General features: G+C 51.0%; 2 protein-coding genes across 2 annotated transcripts in view; one reads left to right on the top strand and one right to left on the bottom strand.

Annotated features, from left to right (window-relative positions):
- The window catches only part of Baz1b (bromodomain adjacent to zinc finger domain 1B), an 80,533-nt gene extending 71,177 nt beyond the window's left edge, over nt 1–9,356 (top strand). Inside the window, exons 14-19 of the mRNA XM_023714412.1 lie at nt 288–435; nt 1,869–2,016; nt 4,318–4,430; nt 7,341–7,486; nt 8,561–8,664; nt 8,898–9,356. Coding sequence (XP_023570180.1) covers nt 288–435; nt 1,869–2,016; nt 4,318–4,430; nt 7,341–7,486; nt 8,561–8,664; nt 8,898–9,255 — 1,017 coding nt within the window. The 3' untranslated portion in view covers nt 9,256–9,356. The remainder of the gene's footprint in view (nt 1–287; nt 436–1,868; nt 2,017–4,317; nt 4,431–7,340; nt 7,487–8,560; nt 8,665–8,897) is intronic.
- A 5,288-nt stretch (nt 9,357–14,644) lies between these two features.
- On the bottom strand, nt 14,645–16,929 carry Fzd9 (frizzled class receptor 9). Its single transcript, XM_004630436.3, has one exon. It carries the CDS (start codon nt 16,748–16,750, stop codon nt 14,963–14,965), a length of 1,788 nt encoding a protein of 595 aa, XP_004630493.1. The 5' UTR covers nt 16,751–16,929; the 3' UTR covers nt 14,645–14,962.
- Between the last annotated feature and the right edge of the window lie 2,324 nt (nt 16,930–19,253).

The raw sequence follows: 19,253 nt of genomic DNA on the forward strand, positions 1-19,253 counted from the left end.
AAAAAAATAAATGATATAAAGTCTTTTAAGTAGACTTTAATGGAAGAGACCTGTCATCTGGTCATTTCTCTGTTTAATCTTTGTGTGATGTGTGGTGAGGTTTTTCCACTCTTCGGAGCAATGATTTGTTTTTCTTTGTTCTGTTCTGTAAAACAAATGGTTTAGATTGGCAATGCTCTGAGAGGCAGATGTCCTCAGAATTCTCAGGACTCTTTGCCCATTCTTGGTCTTATCTCAGTGCTTTTGAAGTCATTATAGTTGTCTGGCCTGGTTTGCTCTCTGCTTAGGTTGCATCTGCCCTAGAAAAGTGGAAGACAGCAATCCGTGAAGCTCAAACCTTTTCCAGAATGCATGTTCTACTTGGGATGCTTGATGCCTGCATCAAGTGGGATATGTCTGCAGAAAATGCCAGGTGCAAAGTTTGTCGAAAGAAAGGTATGTTTAAATCACTGTTCTAAGTGTAACAGGGAGTAGGACTTCCAGTCTCAAGACCTTCTTTTCTCCTAAAAAATTCTGTACACACACATTTTTATTTTTTCTTTTTTTTTTTCACACACATTTTAAATGCAATGGAGCAGTTTTACCCTCTCCTGCAGTTTTAAGTGTTTGTCTTTTTTTTTTTTTTTTTTTTTTCTCAAAGTTTTATTGACAAACAGATAGCAATGAGACAGTTTCAAATCATATCGGAAGGACAGTTTCAACAAATAATACACTGCATATATTCTTCTTAGTGGTTAATTGCTGTACAAGATGCGGACTTGTGATCCCATTTACAAACACCATTAGAACAAATCATTCTGTTCATTAAGAGAATACAACTATATATCTATCCCAACCTCTTTGAATACACATATACAAAATGGACATTCATCGGTATACCCCATTTTTCCTAAGTTCCGTTATTGAATATTATAGGTGTGTAAACTCAGCAAAATATTCTAAAAGAGTCCAGTAGCCCATAATAGCATTGGGTCTTATATTTAACTGGCATTAAGTGTTTGTCTTTGAAATTGTATGCTAGTGAATTAGAGCAGACCTTTGTTCTTCAGTTTAGTTTACATAATAAGAGTAATTGATCTCTCCAGACTTCAAATTTTTAGAGAGCACATTGAATTAATCTGAATTTTATGATCTTGGAATTTTGAGTTATCTATGCAGTTAGATAGTTGTTTCCAGCAGGGGGCAGTCTTTGCTCATGTGAGAGAATGCCAACTCATTTCTGCCCTGAGCCCTACAGACTGTATCATTGGGAATAATTGTTTTAAAGTTGAGCTCTTTCGGATCTCATGGGTGTAAAAGGAACTTCATGGCTAGAAGCCATGTGACTAAGTTCTCAGTGACTAAAGTCACTTTATGAATTAGGTCAGGGTTTGATTTCCAAGGATAAAAAACAGTATTTAAACTGTTCAGTTGCTGATTAAGAATGAAGATTTGATAGAAATGACCATGGTAAGCTTATTTAGTGTATTTTCAAATGTAAGGGGACTCAGTGACTTAGAATCACACCAGGCATGCATTGGGAAACATTTGGGGTCAGGGTCAGAGAAGAACCATACCTCCTAGCCATTGCTTGGTTTTTGCTGTCTTTCAGTAGATAATACTCACCTGTCCTAGCGCTGGGTAGATTTTTGGGGTATATGTTAGGAGCCCTCTTCTCTAAACTCTACTTCTCAAACCTCTACTTTGGTTTGTGTCATATTTCTTTGAAGAAAATGACTGTCTTTTTTTTTTTTTTTTTTTTTAAAGATGGGTTGGAACTTCTAGGTGTTGGTTCTTCTGTGGTGTTGTGGCTGAGAGCAGTTCTTTCTTCTAAGTCAGTGACAATTGCTGTGCTGTTGACAGTGCTGTACAAGTTTATCTCTCCGCAGGTGAGGATGACAAACTGATCTTGTGTGATGAGTGTAATAAAGCCTTCCACCTGTTTTGTCTGAGACCGGCCCTCTATGAAGTACCAGATGGCGAGTGGCAGTGCCCAGCTTGCCAGCCTGCTACTGCCAGGCGCAATTCCCGTGGCAGGTGAGAATTTTTCTTTTTTATTTATTTATTTTTAAAATTTTAATTAATTAATTAATTAATTTATTTTGTGTGGGGGGGGCCAGTTCAGCCCTCTAAGGGGCGGGGCTGGCTGGCATGTGGTGCTGGGGATTGAACCATGGTCCCTGTTGTTTTGCTTAGCTTAGCTTGCTTTAAGTAGGTGCTTTAGACCACTGAGCCATCTCACCAGCCCCCGAGAATTTTTCTTTTAAGAATAAATGAATGGAAAAAAAAAAAGAATAAATGAATGAATAAATAACCTTCAATTACTTAAACCTGAGTAATTCTAAGGTGCTTTAAGCTAAACTTTTGAATACAGAGCCTAATCACTTAATGTTGCTTTAGTAGGAGCGCAGAGGGTTCTGATCTGATTCTGGTTTTGATTATCAGCCATGTCTGTAGTCTTACTGTTGTTTTCTAAGACAGGATCTCCCTATATATAGTTCAGGCTGGTCTTGAACTTACTGTGTAGCCCAAGCTGACCTTGAACTATAGCAGTCCTTCTGCCTTAGCCTCCTGAGTGCTAGGATTACAAGCGTGTGCCACCACACCTAGGCCACATCCGTAGTTTTGATCGGACGTCTCAGGAGACAATACATCGCTGTCTCTTCTGCCTTTTACAACCAATTTTGGCTAAAAGTCTACCATCAAGCTTATTTTTACCTTTCCTCCCCATAACTGTTTCTTTTACCCGTCATGATTAGAACTTTGACGTCAACTTGGCCATGGATTCTCTGTCCCTTATCCTATGTATTTACTAATTTGCTAAATGTTATCAGTGCATTGTACACATATATATGTGTGTTCATGTCTTTTTGAGGCAGGGTCTTACTATGCAGTTCAGGCTGTCCTTGAGCTCACTTTGTAGCCCCTGCTGGTCTCGAATTCCCAATGATCCTCTGCCTCAGCCTCCTAAGTGCTGGAATTATAAACGTGCATCACTGCGCCCAGCTAATGTGTACATGTTTTAAGGGTCACTCAGCTGCTGTGCATTTGCCACGGTCCCTGCTATTATTTCTCCTCCCCATATCTGACATCTGGGCTGTGTTAGTGGTTTTTCTGTTCTTTACTTTACCTCCTGTTTTTCCCCTCCAGCTATTATAGTGCTATCAGAATGATATGCAAAAGGCAAAGATTTTGTCACTTCCTGAACTAAACTTTCCATTTTTCCATTGCCTCTAGAATAAAGTCAGCACTTTAAGCCTAAATTCTGAACCTTGCACAACCCTGACCTAAGTTTAGAAACCCTTGTTCCTCTTCATACTGTTCGCTTTCCATCATCCTTCCTCCCATCTGGGAATACTGTCTAGCACTCCTAACTAGGTAAAATACCCCGTGGTCTAGCTCAGATTGCACTGCTTTTTTAAAGTCTTTTACATCCTTAGAGTTGTTTTTCATCTGTGACAGCTGAGCTTTCAATCTCTGAAACAGGATTTCAGTGCCTGTCTCTTGCCTTTATGCTGAGTTTTGTATACAGCAGCCTCCCATGAGATTGTCAGTTCCCTGTGAGTAGAGGTGATGCTTTGTTCTATGCTCGAGTATCAGTATGTCCAAACACAGAACCTTGTAAAGAGGAGGCACCTAATATTTGCCAAGTTAATATTGTTTCCCACATTGAAATTTGAGGTTGTAAATGAGCAGCTTATAGGCACTCTGGCATGGTCTCCCTTATAAAGGGCAAAGCTGTTTGATCATGACCCCACCTTAACAGTATTAGCAGGTTATTTCGCACTCTGTTCCAGCTACACTTAGAGAGATGAGGCATGCTGCTGTGAAGTGGTGGAGCTTTGGACCAGCTGCTCTGAGCTGGGGATTACCACTGCTTTGATGTCATGGTCATCTGCACACTGTCTCAATTCCTGGAAGGGGGCCGTCAAGGTGGCGTAACACCTGTCTGGGCTGTCTTTATCCTTTCAGTCACCCCAGAATTGGGGCAGCTGTTAGTACCTGAAATGTTACCTTATGTTGCTTTTTTTGTGAGACAACAGTATTAAAGAGTTTTGTATTTTGCATGGAGAGGGGCACAGTTCCATTTTGGTCTTGATTTCTTTTGCCATTGGTGTCTTGCCCAAATCATTTGGAACTGATCAGAGCGAGGCATACAGCTGGGGCTTCATTCTGAGTTCTGTGAAAAACTGTCCTTGCCTAGTATAGGCCTCTCTCCTTGTCAGCTCAATCCTGTCTGTGCAGAGAAAGTCATCACTGGGACTCCTGTGTGACTTGAGCCTTTCCCAGGAGCACTTCGGTAGCACACTGTGCTTATTACATCTTTCCTCCACACAGGAATTACACTGAAGAGTCTGCCTCTGAGGACAGTGAAGATGAGGAGAGTGCTTCAGGAGAAGAGGAGGAAGAGGAAGAGGAGGAGGAAGATTATGAAGTGGCTGGTTTGCGGTGTAAGTACTCAGTTGGCCTCACAGGCTCCCCAGCTAATACACAAGGCTGGGCTGGCAGTAGCTAAGCATTGCTGTTGTCTTTCTTGGGGCTCAGCTTCCAGGAGTTAAACTGGTTACTAAGATGATGTTCATCACCTGCCTGTTTGGAAGTAAGGTGATGTGGTCTCAAGGACACCAACCTGTGACAGATTGGCTGCTCTAAGCTGTAGTGGCATTCAGGTTTCAAGCATATTAAGGACCAATCTGAGTCCCTGTGGTTGGGAACAGTGAGTGGATAACCAGCCTGTCCTATTACCATCTCCTGACCTGTCTTTTGGCTTCTGATACTGTGCTGCTTTTTATTTTTCCTCTGGCTACAGTGACTTCCCTGGAATGTGCAGCTGTGTGGCTTTCCTAGTTTGAAAAGAGAAAGCTGATTTTCCCTGGCTCACATGGAAAAACTTCAGAAAGCTTTTATCATTAGATAAATGCTGGTAGAAGTGGCCTCCTTATTCATGCTCACCACAGTGTGACTCTACTTACTCTCCCTTCTTCTTTCCTAGACTCAGCGTGTAGCATGCAACCCAGCTTGGCATCAGATTCACAGTAAACTTTCTACCAAGTGCTGGGCATCTCATCTCTGTCCCTCCACTGCCATTTCTCAAATTTTTTTTTTTTAAGGCAGGGTTTCACTGTACCATTCAGACTGATATTGAACTCTTAACAATCCTCCTGCCTCAGCCTCCCAAGTGCTGGGATTACAGGCATGCAGCATCACCCCCAGTTCTTTCCTGTGATGGGGGGGGGGGTGGGCAGGCAGGGTGGTACTGGGGATCTAACTCAGGACCTTGCACTTGCCAGGCAGGCGCTTATGCTGCTGAGCTATCTCCTGGGCCCTATCCAGGGCCTTTTCACTGAGCTAAATTGTCATCCCATCATATGTATTTTTAATTTTTAGAAAGAGATGGGCTTGAACTTCAGAGCCCTTCAATCTTCCTGCCTCAGCCTCCTGAGTAGCTAGGGTTAGCAGTGTGCATCATTGCACCCAGCCGTCCACCCTTTTGACAGGCTTCCTCTTCCCAGACTTCACAAAATATGCTGTTTATACTTCAGTAGAAAATAGATCACAGGGTGGGGGTAGAGCTCAGTAGCGCATCACCTCCCTGGCAAATGTGAGGTCCTGAGTTGGATTTCTGGTTCCAAACAAAATGACCACAGATTGGGATTGAAGAGATGGTACAGTTTTAAGATCATAGTGTAAGGAGAGGGAGCAGGTGTTCAGCTGTCTGTTTTGTTTAGGATTGCAGTGATACTAACAGAAGTCGAGGGCACTGAACTTGCACATTTGTTCATGACCCCACATGTACGTTTGTTTCCTTCCCCATATTTAGGAGGTGCCCACTTACACGTCCAGGTTGGTCGGTTGGTTGGTCCTGTCTGTCTTGTCTGTCTGTCTGTCCATCTGTCAGTCTGTGACAGGACCTCACTATGTAACCTGAATTGTTCTTATACTTGGGAACTTTCTGCCTCAAGTGCTAGGATTACAAGCAGGCTCTACCACACAAGGCCACACCTTGTGTTCTTTCTTTCTTCGGTTTACTAGATGTGATTTTCAGGGCTCTCAGGATAGGTTAATAGGTAGTCCATTACCCTGCATTGTGAGGAGGCCATCCTTGTACTAGATGGGGTAGGAGTCAGAATACATGTGTGTTTATCTGAGAATAGAGTCTGAACATATCATTGTATTGGTTCTGTTTTCAGACCAGTGACTTCTTTTACTTCCACACTGTTGCTTTTTCCAAAGAATTATTCCTTCTCTAGGATTCTAGAGGCTGCCCAAGGATCTAGGAAATACTGGGTACTCCAGGGCCCTTTGTCTTCTCCACCTTTCAGGCTGTTTCCAGTGCAACTCATGGCCCTAGCACCTGAATCTCCACTTTTCTTTTCTCTCCCCCGCCTTTTTTTTTTTCTTCCTTTTCTTTTTTTTTTGCGGAACCGAGGATTGATCTCAGGCCCTTGCACTTGCCAGGGAAGCACTTATTCTATTGCGCTATGTCCCTGCCGTCCCCTCCCCCCCCTTCCACTTGTTTTCCTCTTCTCCTTTCTAGTCTGATCTTGAGCTGGAGGTTCCAGAATAATCAATGAAAGATTATGGTAGAGAGTGAAAGCATTACTCATTGATTCTTTGTGTCACACACTGCCATTTTGGACTTCATCTCTGCCCAGATGTCTTCTCTACAATTTAGAGTTTCAGCAGGGAAAGGCTGAGAAATGGCCTTAGTGGAAAAGCCCTGAATACACCCACATGGAACTTATTTCCCCAGGGAAGATAGAGGGTCATTGGTGGGCCTGATATGGGGCACCTGTTGTAAACTGGAAACAAAAGGGGTCTTGGTCCCCTTATTTTCTCTGCACTGCTATGAAGGCCCTTAGGGAAGTGGAAGGCAGGACTGGGGCCAACTCTGAATTAAATTCAGTGAGAAAGATTTGGCCCATTATATAAGTCACCTTTTCTCTGAAAAGACTCTAAGGATGCTCTTGTGTGTTATGTGTCAGTTTGGATGGATGTGTGTAGGATAACTCGGGGGTTGGGAGATAGTTTTACAATCACATTCCATTTTAAATGTGTGTGGGGCTCTGGCTGGAGGAGACCCAGGTTGCTCTGTTAGCAGTTTTTCTTCCTGGGTGAGTCAGGGTATGGTTGACTCCTAGAAGGCCCTTGTTTGGAGTAACCAAACAGGGTAGAAGTAGTTGTGAACCTAGCCTCTGAAAGGTCTTAGGATGCTGTCTTTAGTGTCCTATTTGGAGGACAAGAGCACCCTATAACCAAAGGGAGCTGCTGTTTAGCCTGTCAGAATGATCTTGTCAGTATTCACCTATTTTCTTTTCCTCTTCTGTTGTTCTGCTCTGAATCCATATTTTTTATTTCAGTGAGACCTCGAAAGATCATCCAGGGCAAGCAGATTGTTATCCCCCCTGCATCCAGGCCAGGCCGACGACCAGGGAAGAAACCACATCCTACCAGGAGGTCACGCCAGAAGACAGCCCTTGGGGATGATGCTGAAGTGGACGAGCTGGTAAGTGTCACTTGGAATCCTCCTTGTTTTTCTGCTCTATTTGCCATTCCCCACCATTGAGAATTCACCAGGCAACAGGTGCAGAGCCTTCCTTCTCTTCCCTCCCCCAGCCAGGGGCTGATGAGGCAGATGGGTGGCCTCTGGGCAGACAGGGGCAGCAGCCCTCCAGGAACAGCTATGTCCGGCATTCCCCTGCTGTGTAGCCTGCAAACTGTCTCTGCTAGTTAGCAGCAGCCTAAAACTTGTTAAGGATTTTAAAATAGTACCCATGTGTTGCTGGTGGGCCCAAAGGGGCTGGGTCTCCCTGTGGGAATGTCAGCAATGTTGGAGCCTCACTTACTGTTGGGTCTTTTGCCGACAGTTGTTAGGGGAGGGGCATTCCCCTCCCCTCTGCACCTCAGCCAATGTAATTTTAGTAGTTTTGTTTTAGATCTTTACTTGAGCTTTGAAGAACAAAAAGAAGCTCTTATGGACTTGCTTATTTTGATAGATCAAATTGGGGTTGGGGGCATAAAACAAGACATTAGGGAGATCAAAAGACATTAAAAATCCTCCTGGGCCCATCCCTCAGCTCTGCAGCTCCGAGAGTTCCAGCTGGAGATAGGAAGAGACCCAGCATGCCTCTGCCATGGAAGAATCTGGGAATGGGAATGGGACCTCCTGCTTTTCTTGCCAGAGGCCTCTCCCAACAAATAACCCGCCTGGCTCTTTCCAGTTGCTTATTTATACCCATCCACAGTATCACCATAATTCCAGGTCTGTCTGCTGTCAGAGGGCCAGTATCTTGTTGACAATGGCCCTCTTTCGCCACTTCCCAGCAGTTCTGCTGTTAATACAGCAACTGCTCCCTGCCCCATGCCGCTTTGATCCCTGTCCACCAGGGAGGAGGCAGAAGGGATGATGGAGGAGGCCTGCCTCATGGATGAGAGTACAGCCTGGCTTGAGCATCAGATCAGTTTTATGTCTTTGTTCTAAAGGAAAAGGCTAACCTCTGTTTTCTTTCTAAAGCAGAGTTACCCATTTCTCGCTCTGCTCTGGGACCTGTAATAAGATTCTTTTTTTCTTTTGCACCAGGTGCTTCAGACCAAGCGCAGCTCCCGGAGGCAAAGCCTGGAGCTGCAGAAGTGTGAGGAGATCCTCCACAAGATTGTGAAGTACCGCTTCAGCTGGCCCTTCAGGTGCGTCAGGCACCAGTGCTGCCCTGGGCCCCTTCCCTCCAGGATGTTTCTCAACAGAGGGATGAACTCTTTCCCATTGGGAGGGAGGGACAATTCTCACAAGGTGGACACACTTCTGTCCCCCAGGTGGCAGATACCCACAGGTGTGGGCCTTCTGGTGCTAGTTACATGACACCAAGGGCTCTCTGAATTGTATTACCATACAGATATCTCCGTTTGGTTTTTCCTCACAGAGAGCCCGTGACCAGAGATGAGGCTGAGGACTACTATGATGTGATCACCCACCCTATGGACTTCCAGACAATGCAGAACAAGTGTTCCTGTGGGAACTACCACTCTGTGCAGGAGTTTCTCAACGACATGAAACAAGTGTTTACCAATGCCGAGGTTTACAACTGCCGTGGCAGCCACGTTCTGAACTGCATGGTGAAGACAGAACAGTGTCTGGTGGCCCTGCTGCATAAACATCTTCCTGGCCACCCCTATGTCCGCAGGAAACGCAAGAAGTTTCCTGATCGGCTTGCTGATGATGAAGGGGACAGTGATCCAGAGCCCATCGGACAGTCTAGGGGACGAAGACAGAAGAAATAGAAGTGGGGGCTGTGGTAAGGGAGGTGGGGGACAGTGGGAGACAGCCGGGGGTAGGAAAGGAAGTTGGAGAAGAACTTGGAAGGGAAGCAGTCATGGAGTCCAGAAAAGCCTGCCAATCTGAGCCTGGGCTGTTCTTCTCCAGCTCCCTATAGGGCCTTAATCAAGCAGAGCTCTTGAGAGGCTGATACTGGCTGATAGTCTCTGCCAAGGAATATTAGGGGCAGAAGAGGGCCTTAATCTGCTTTCTAGCAGTCTCCAGGAGGCCAGGGGCAGTTGCTCCTGGGAACCCAGGTCTTTTACCTTGTTTCCTTCCTTCCTTTCTTCCTTCCTTCCTTCCTTCCTTCCTTCCTTCCTTCCTTCCTTCCTTCCTTCCTTCCTTCGGTTCCTCCCACACTGGCTCCCACAGCAGTACTTCACCCCTCTGGTCTTCAGGGAGGGGTGACTATTAGCAGGATCAAGAGGAACCAGCCAATTGGGAAGGTGGTGTTGATTTTCTTTTTAATCTGTATTTATATACAGTCTTGTTTCTTTAAGCCCATACTCTGTCTCTTTCACCTCCCTCTCAGGTGACAGTATCAGTGAGTGCCATGTAGAACTCTTTGTTCACCAGCATCATGGGACAGTTGTGGTCTTTTGAGCTTGGCAGAGTAAAGGGACATTCCCTGGAATCATTCCTGCATACCCCTTCTTTGTGACAGATCTCTCCCTACTCCCATGTCATCTCACCCCCTCAGAAAACAAAAAACTCAAGGCACTTCACTATAGAGACTGGAGTCCTGCTTGTAATCATGCTTATAACCTTTACTTGGGTGGTTCTGGCCAGAGGGTGTTGGAGCTCAGCCCACCCACATACCAGACAAGCTCTTAGGGAGCAGAAGAGGAGCAGGAAGACTGTAATGTTTAATTTTTTTTTAAATTGACTTTTCTAGTTATTAAAAGTTGCTTGTTTTAGCAGTGATATTGTATAAAGAACATCTTGTAAAATATTTGTCATCTTGCTTTGGCACATGTACAGTACAATTTATATGATGACGTCTTTGCTTTACATCCCGTCCTCCCTCGGCCAGCCTTGCTCCTTCTGAGCAGCTGGGTCAGGGCCCGCGCCAGCAGACTGTGGGGTCTGGTGGTGCCCTGGGCCCTCTGCTATGTGGTGGCTCTTTCAGACTCTGTGTCCCAGCACCCCTTCCCCACTCCGGCCTCAGACTGGAGCTCGAGTGACCTGTGCATCTCAGTGGGTGGGAGAGGGGCAGCAGAAACATCTGGGAGAGCCCTTCCCCCCACCAGTCTAGCCTAGTTGTTACATTTAGGCAAAAGTTTGTAGTCTTCTTTCCCTTTTATGACAGATTTTTGATAAAAGTATAAGACAGGGTTTAATTTTCTTTTCTATTAACTTTGAATTTGGAAAATGTGAGCACCTCAGCTCTTTAACCCTCTGGGGGTCTCCACCCCTCAGACCAAGATAAATAAAGCCTCTTGACCGGACGCTTCAGGTGGGAGCCTTGGGGAGTTTGCTCCAGTGGCTGGTGAGTGGGGTCCTTCCCTACTCCTGCAGGCTTGGAGCAAGCACTGACCTGGCCACCACCGTCTTCCCCTGCTTCTTGTCATAGGTCCAGTATGTCCTTGTTCTAGTGAGAATTCTGTGTTCCCACTGCAGTGACACCTGCATTGTTGGTTGGTTTTTAAATTGTCTTTCAGGAGGAAGGGCCCCATTAAAGGGTGAACTTGTAATAAATTGGGATTTCAAATAAACATTATGTACCTGTGTTTATAAAGAAGGAACAATTGTGGTGGCTTTCTTTGTGCTCTTGGGTGGTAACAGGTCATGTAGCTAGGGAGCTGCCAGAGGCCCGTGGAACAAGGGATTGGCCTTGCCTACTGCCTCCCTTGGCTGTGAGGGAAAGGGATGGCCACTATCCTTATTCCTGGGTAGGTGGCTATAACCTCCAAGCCTGTCCTAGCTTCGTTTGTGTCTGAACCACCAAATTTCTTATGGAACTGGGGGAAAGTATTCACTGTGGGAATTTGTGTGGCCATTTAATACTGGGAAACTCATGACACTGGAAAACATTTTTCAAGGAAAACTTCAAGCATATACAGAAAGTGAAAAGTATAACGAATTCTCCTGTGCATGACTTGCACAGTTCTAACACATGGTCACCCTTCTTTTATTTATACTCATTTATTTTTTAAAGTCAGGTTGATTAGAGTAGGTTGCTGCAGGGCAGCAAGCTGCCTGTGGAATACAAAGATTTTGCTGAGCCACTACTGTGATGCTGGTTACTCAGAAGAGCTGCCTGGCCCGACCACCTGAGCAGAGTCACTGAGCAGTGTTGGTGCCCCCGTGCAAGCTCTGCACTGGCTCCTGGCCATGGTGAATGTGCCTTTCAGGTAGGGCCTGTAACAGGTGCTTGAGGGTTCTCAACATCAGTAGACTAGCTGCAGCCAGCTTGCCTTCTCCATCCTCTAGTGCTGCAGAGACCTGTGCTGAAATGGCTTACCAGCTTGCCCCAGCCAGCGTTGAACTCACATGCTGGCCTTGTGGGCGTGTGCCACCATGCCCTACCTTACCTCCGCATTTTTGGGGAGTCTTTTTGAGACAGGGTGGTAGTAGTCCAGTCTGGCCTCAAACTCTGCGATCTTCCTGCCTCAGCCTCCTGAGTGCTGGAGTTACAGGTGTGCACTACCATGCTCTGCTGCCTCAACCTATTTTAGACCCTGGATGGCATTCAGCATCCCAGCGGCTCCTTGGTTCGCACTGCCTGTGAGGACATCCTGCTCCAGTGTGTCCTGGTGCTATGGGACATCTCCGCACATTGCCCTCTGCCCCAGGGCTGTAATTATTTTTTTGTTTTTGTTTTAAAGTTTTTGCAGGGTCTCACTACACAGCTCTGACAGTAGTGATCCTCCTGTTGGCAAGCCGCCCAGTCTCCATGGCAGCTCAGCGTGCCCAGGGGTGGGGCCGGTGCAGCATGTGGTGCCAGGGATTGAGCCCTGGTCCCTGCACTTGGCTAAGTGCTGAGCCATCTTGCTGTCCCTAGGGCTGCAATCTTAAGGGGAAGAAGCACTTTGGTGATGACCAAGTGGTTATGGCAAACTGGTGTGGCAGTTTATTCTTGAGAATGGGCCAGAACTGCTACTTAGAGGAGTCATCTGAGACCTATGGGTCCTCCTTTGCGCTCTTCACCTCCTGACTGGAGTCTAAAGCAGCCCCGAAGAGGGAGAGCAAGAGCGAGCCTAACCATCCAGGAGCGGCTTCCCTTGTTGCCCCATCCCGACTCCCTCCCGGGCCCTTACTACTGCCTTTGCACAGGACTGGCAGCTTTCTCCTTCAGGGTGCCACTTCTGGGAGGGAGCCTCACCTATGTCCCCTTATGGAAACAGAAGCAGGACTAGAAAGCTTTGTTAACGTAGAGCCTCACGTGCACAAGCTCAGACCCACAGGCCGGGCCAGACGTGGCCGCTGCACCTTGGGCATCAAAGACAGAATGGTGGCACCCATGTTGGTTTCTGAAATACTTTAACTTGGTTCTGAAATACTCGTTTTGAGAGGTTAGGACTAGAAGGCCCAGCTGTGGGAGGGAGTTTGTCCCCCCCCCCCCACCTCCTTTCCCCTCTTAAGCTACACACCTGTCCCTCACTCAGAACCAAATCAAATCCATGGTAAAAATCCCAAGTTTTGTAGATGGGCTCACCTCCCAGTGTGGCCTCCCTGCTGACTAATTCTGAGCCAGCCAATCCCTCTCCACACCTTGTCTCTAAACTGGGGAAAGGACATCAGTAGGACATGTGCTCATTCTTCTTCTGGGGTCTGGGATACTTCCTAGTAGTTTCCAGGGCTGAGAGGAGGCCTTGGCTGCCCTCCTTCCCTCTCTCCCTGTCCTGGCTGTTGTGAATCCTCCTAGCTAAAACAGCTCCTTGGGACCTGCCTTTTTGACCTGTCCTGCAGCTCTCTGTGCTCTCTAACTCCTTCCCATCACCCTGCAGGCTTGTTCCCGCTGAGGGACACAGCTACGAGCCCCTGGAGGGAAGAGGGCGCTTTCGGTGCCCTTCTGATGCTGGCCTCAGGCCCACTTGCCTGTCTCCCCCCAGGTCTCTGGAATGCTGTTTCCCCAGGGCAGCTCCACCCTTCCCGTGCCTGAGGCTCTTTACCCTCCGGAAACTCCTTCACTTTTCACAGACCTCAAGTCAACGGGGAGTTACAAGGAGCCCTGATCGATCACTTGGCTCTGTTGGTCAGAGGCTCGGAACATGAGTGCTTTTTGGGAAGAGAAGGGTAAGGTGAGGATGCTCCCTGGACAAGGACCTGCATAGGTGGAGGGGGTGGGGTCACAGTCACAACTCCCATGGGGATCAGGTTGGTTCTGATCCTCCTGGTGGGGGTGAGCCTTAACCCCTATGACCTGTGACAGACCTGTCTGTGAACTTTATCCAGCCTGTTTGCCTCTCTTTGAACCACTGACACAGGGCAAAGTGCTCAGGTTGAGAGGCTGCACACTTGGGGTTCAGTGCTCTTACTGACAGGAAGCAAGCAAGTGGGCATAGAGGCTCCTCTCCAGCCTGAGCCTCCCCTTGGTTGTAAAGGGGGCTGGGAGCAGGGCAGGGCCCTTTGCATCTCTTGAGGCTGAAGGCTGGCTGTGTGTAGTACACATCCAGGGACAGACACCGAGACCTCATCTGGCCCAGTCAGTCAACAAGGCAGATTCCAAGACAGGGCCCTGGAGCTTGACCCTAGATTGACAAGAGTCCTCTTGGATGCCCATACACACCTAGCTGCCCTGAGCTTCCTTCCTTGGGACACAGACACAGTCCCTTTCCTTACCTCCCAGCACACAAGTGTGCAATCTGTCCCAGTGTGGAGTGTTGCAAACTCCTGGACCTGCCTTCTCATAGCTGCCACCTCAGATCCTTCTGCCACTTCACAAGCCAGGGCCACCTTCCAGGCGCATGTCTCTGCTACCCAGATGCCCTCTGGCCAGCCCCACCTCATCTTCCCCTCCAGCATAGGATGGAAGGGCTCCGAGGGGGTACATAGGCACACCAGCCACCCTCATGACCCCAAACTGGCTAGACACGCCAGGGCCAGAGGTGGCAACGTCATCCCTGGGGATTCCCTGAGTGTCCTGGCAGGCATCCCAGTCCCACTTCAGAGATGTTCTACTCAGGTCCCAGAGACAGACAGGAGAACTTACACAAACACACATCCCCCCCCACACACACACACAGACAGACACACAGTGTCTGGGATGTGAAAAATACAGCTGTTCCTCAGGGGAACTTCCTCCTGATTGGCGCAGAGCCAGAGGTCAGGGGTCTGGGGTGAGCCCAGCGCCAGCTTCCTATAGGATACTTACTCTCCTACCTGCTCCCTTTCCAGCCCAGAGAGGAGTCCGCAGTGCCACACGGGGGTTTATTCCAGTCACAGCTTCCAGAGAACGCAACAATAAATTACATCATTAAATAAACTCCCTGCTGGACCATGCCCTCAGCCCCCTCCTCCTCTCCACATCCTCTCCATGGACCCTCTGGGGACTTTGGCAGCCCCACTCCCTGCATCAGGGGGTACAGGGGCATGAGCTTCACTGGGTCCCTACCTGAGCCTCAGCTCCTCACACTCACGGACAGCTGGACAGCTTCAAGTCAGCTGTCTCCGGGGGGTGGGAGAGGAGGGCCAGGAGGGGACAGCCACTACCTGGAGCCAGGCCTGTCACTAGAGGTGCGTGGGGTTCTCCAGAGAGGGGTCCATCTTAGTCATGTGTAAGACCACTGTGGGGGCCTTATAGTGGCAGTGGGTGCCACGGCCGTAGCCCACAGGGGCCCTGTAGGCCTTGGCCCGGGCCCGGCCAGCGGCCATCTTGCGGTGGCATAGGCTCTGCCAGGTCTGGAAAGTCTTGGAGCTCCACACCCAGACACCGCTGGTGATGCCCACCACCAGCGACATGAAGATTTTGAGCATAAAGACAGCCACAGTGGGCACGGAGCCCCCTGGCAGCGAGCAGTCCCTACGGCCTCCTGGCACAGTGGCTGCTGTGCACGGCTGTTCTGTGGCCCGAAGGCGCCAGAAGTCCATATTGAGGCGTTCGTAGACATAGCAGACAATGACGCAGGTGGCAGGCACCGTGTAGAGGATGGAGAAGACTCCAATCTTTACCATGAGCTTCTCCAGCTTCTCTGTATTGGTGCCACCTGTCTTCATGATCTTCCGGATATGGAAGAGTGCCACAAAGCCTGTCAGGAGAAAGCTGGTGCCCAGCACTAGGTAGCAGGAGAGGGGCACCAACACAAAGCCGGTGAGTGCCGCTGCATCCATGCTGGCCACGTAGCAGAGCCCGGTCAGCTCATCTCCTGCCACCTTGCGCAGAGTCAGGACGACGATGGTCTTGAGCGCCGGCAGCCCCCAGGCCGCCGTGTGGAAGTAGCTGCCGTGGGCCTCAATGGCCTCGTGGCCCCACTTCTTGCCGGCAGCCAGGAACCAGGTGAGTGTGAGTACCACCCACCACAGCGAGCTGGCCATACCAAAATAGTAAAGCAGCAGGAAGACGAGGGTGCAGCCTGTGTTCTCCAGGCCCTCCTGGATCACGTAGAGCGCACCCGCCTCCTGGTCGCAGGCCACGCTCTGCGCGCCGGCCACAGCGCGGATGAGGAAGGCCAGCGAGTACACGTTGTAGCACATGGACAGGAAGATGATGGGGCGCTCAGGGTACTGAAAGCGGTGCGGCTCCAGCAGGAAGGTGAGCACGGTGAAGGCCGTGGAGAAGAAACACAGCGCTGACCATACGGCCATCCAGACGAGTGCGAAGTCCTTGTCGCGCTGGGACCAGAAGACCTCGACGCCGGGTCCGCAGCGCGGCGCGCACGAGCGGCTCTTCTCCACGTACTGGAACTTCTCGGGGTTCTCGCAGGCGCTGCCGCCGCCGCTGCCGCCAGGACCCGGAGCTGCTTCTCCGGGGGGCCGCGCAGGCCGGGGCGCCACCGGCAGCATGCCCAGGCCCTTGTGGGGCTCGGCGGGGCCGGCCGTGGCGTTCTCAGGCGCCTCCATGCAGAGCGCGTGCGGGTCGTTGCGCGTGGGCAGCCGCGCGCAGTCGAGCGAGTCCGGCCAGCCGAAGCTGAAGTGCTGCATGATGGGCGCGCAGCGCAGCCGGGCCTGCTCGCACATGGGCCGGCAGGCAGGGATGGGCGTCGAGACCTGGTCGGTGCACATGGGCACGTAGAGCGAGCACAGGAAGAAGCGCAGGTGGCTGTGGCAGCCGTACTGCACGAGCGGCGCGAACTCGGCCAGCTCCGCTGCCGCCTCACCCTGCGACGTGTGGCCCAGCAGGTTGGGCATGCGGGTCAGGTTGTAGCCGATGCCGCGGCACATGGGGATCTCCACCGCCTGGCACGGGGCGGCCCCGCGCCCGCGCTCCGGGTCGAAGCGGCCGATCTCCAGCGCCGCGCCGCCCGTCGCCAGCAGCTGCCACAGCAACAGCGCCCGGCGCAGCGGCAGCAACACGGCCATCCCGGGCCGAGGGCGGGAGTGCGGCCCCGGCTCACTTGGGCCGCGCCGTCCCGCGCCCCCGGGCCTGCCCACCACGTCGCGGGGCGCGGGCCATCGCCGAGCCGCCCACGTGTGTCCCGGCAGCCGTCCTGGGGACGGGAGACCCCGAGCCCGCCGACTGCTGCTACCCGAGTCGCCGCCGAGCCTGGAACCGCCGCGGCTACAAGATCGGGGCGGGGCTTTTGGGGTCACGCCCAGAAGGCGGGGCGTCGGGTGCTGGGTACGCCCCCCCGCTAGGCTTTAAAGGCGCCGCATCTTGAAACCGGCCTGCGGCACCCAAGGGGTCTTGGGAGCATATAAGTGACCTCATCTGCGCCACTGTTCCCTCCCTTTCTCATTCAGTTCTTCCCATTCTGTTGCGGCCCAACCTCTCCCCGCAACAAAACTGATGGCGGAAAGATTCTGTTGTCTGCACCCACATACTGGGTCACCTCTTTGCAGGTGAGCAGAACATGTCCAAGGCTTCCATTCTTGAGGAAGCCTCGGCTTTGTGCTCAGCACTGATTGAGAGCAGCCTCTGCCTCTGCTGGCTGTGCCTGAGCTTGGTTCCTCTGTCTGAGCCTGTTTCCTTTGCTCACTTCTGCCAAAGGATTCTACGGCAGGCCTGACCTCATGGCATCCTCCGCAGCCTAGGAATATTATTCCTGTTTCCCAGGTGGGAAAACTGAGGCTCAAAGAGAAATGAGCTACTAAGGGCAAGGGCATAGAGCTACTAACTGTCCTGTTTGTTATTGTTTGAGGTTGGGCCCCATACTCCTTTCTGAAGGCTACCATGGCACCTCCAGAGGAGTGATATTTTCCTGCCTCCACACCCCGGAATGCCCCCTTGTGGCCTCTGGGATCTGCTTAGAATCGGCCACGGTTCCGAGCAGCTCTACATGTGAAACCAACTGCCACTAGCTGGCCACCCAGGTGACTGTCCCAGGGCCCTTCCGTTGCCACCTCCTTGGCCTGGGAATCCCTAAAGTACTGAGGCCCAGCATGAGAGCTCAACCCAGGGCCAGTCACGGGATGGTTAGAGAACAACCCAGTGACCTAGGATTGCAGGGAGCCTGCCTGCAATCCTAAACTCCCACTGCCTTTGACACTGACCTTTCTAACAGTTCTACAAGGAAATCTGTGTCCACCGCACAGCTGAGAAGTTGAGCCTCAGATCACTCAGGGAATTTCCTCGGGACTGTACAGCTCACCAGACGCAGGGCTGGCCATCAGGTCTCACCCCTGCATGAAGCTTCCTGTCACCACCACAGGAAGAAGGCCACCTGCTCAGCGCACCTGCTGCCCACCTGGCTCAGCACACCTGCCTGCACACACTGGGGATACAAGAAGGCATTGGGGTGGCGATGGTGAGAAAGTGGGGCCATCGCTTCCCACACATGCCTGTCATTAGTGCTTGCTCCCTTGGACACGGAGCTAGAGCCAGGAAGGGACAAAGAAAGACATATGCTGCCACTGGCACACACCCAGCCCCTCCCGCTCCCAGAGGGCCTGAGACATGGGAAGCTAAGAGATGGGAAGAAGCAGCCTGCCCTGTGCCCAACACCCAGTAGGCTGCGGGCCCACACTGAGCCATGAGAAGTGGAGCTGCCAGAAAGATCTTGACCTTCCCAAGGAGGGAGGGCAGGGGCAGGCCCTCCCCAGGTGTCATCAGCCAATCCCCACAGCTCCCTCCCCTGTGATACCAGCAGCTGTCTGGGGCTATGGACTACGTCCTTTCCTTCCTAGCAGCCTAAGAGGCATGGGGCATACACCAGGAAGAGGCTCAGCCCTGCCTCATGGGCTGTCACCAAGTCCATGCAAGGGGCTCTGAAGCTGTCCCTCTGCTGGTGGCTGGCCTGGGAGGCTCAGATGCTGGGGATATCCACTGTAGGGCTGGCCTAGGAGCTTGGTTTTATAGAAAGAAGTCCAATCCCTTCCTCTGGCAGCTATGGTGGGGAGGGTGCCCCAGGGGCTGTGGGATGCCAGGCCTGTCACCATGGCAACACCTAGCTCCAGGGAAGCCAGAGGTGGGGTGTGTGGACCAGCCCCGCCCCCATGCAGATGCTGCCTGGGAGAGAAGAGGCCTCTTGGGCCGCTTGCCCACCCACCCGGCTTTGTCACTTGATCCCACTCTTTACAAAGGCAGAACAATACCCTAAGCTCTCACTGAAAGGGAGACTATGAGAACGGCTGGCAATGGAAGAGGGAGGTCACCATCAATGCCCATCCCCACTCCTGATTCCCTGGGTCTGGTCCCGCCCAGCTCCTCCTCCTAGGCTGATGGCTTCCCTTCCCAGGGGCCCTGGCTGGGGAGAGGACATCCTGATCTATGTCCCAGCCTGGCCCTCCTGGAGGTCCTTTGGGGCTATGGCCACCACTCACGGCCCACTAGACACCCTCCAGGGTAAGTCCTGCCTCCCCTTCCTCCCTCGGCTCTGATAGTGCCCCCTCCAGGGCCACCCTTACCACTCTAGGTCCTGTTGGC

The sequence above is a fragment of the Octodon degus genome, unplaced genomic scaffold (genome assembly GCF_000260255.1).
Source record: "Octodon degus isolate 3935 unplaced genomic scaffold, OctDeg1.0 scaffold00035, whole genome shotgun sequence".
NCBI lineage: Eukaryota > Metazoa > Chordata > Mammalia > Rodentia > Octodontidae > Octodon > Octodon degus.

Excerpts from the sequence above, each read along its gene's own strand:
- Fzd9 (XM_004630436.3), bottom strand. The coding sequence starts at position 16,750 with ATGGCCGTGTTGCTGCCGCTGCGCCGGGCGCTGTTGCTGTGGCAGCTG.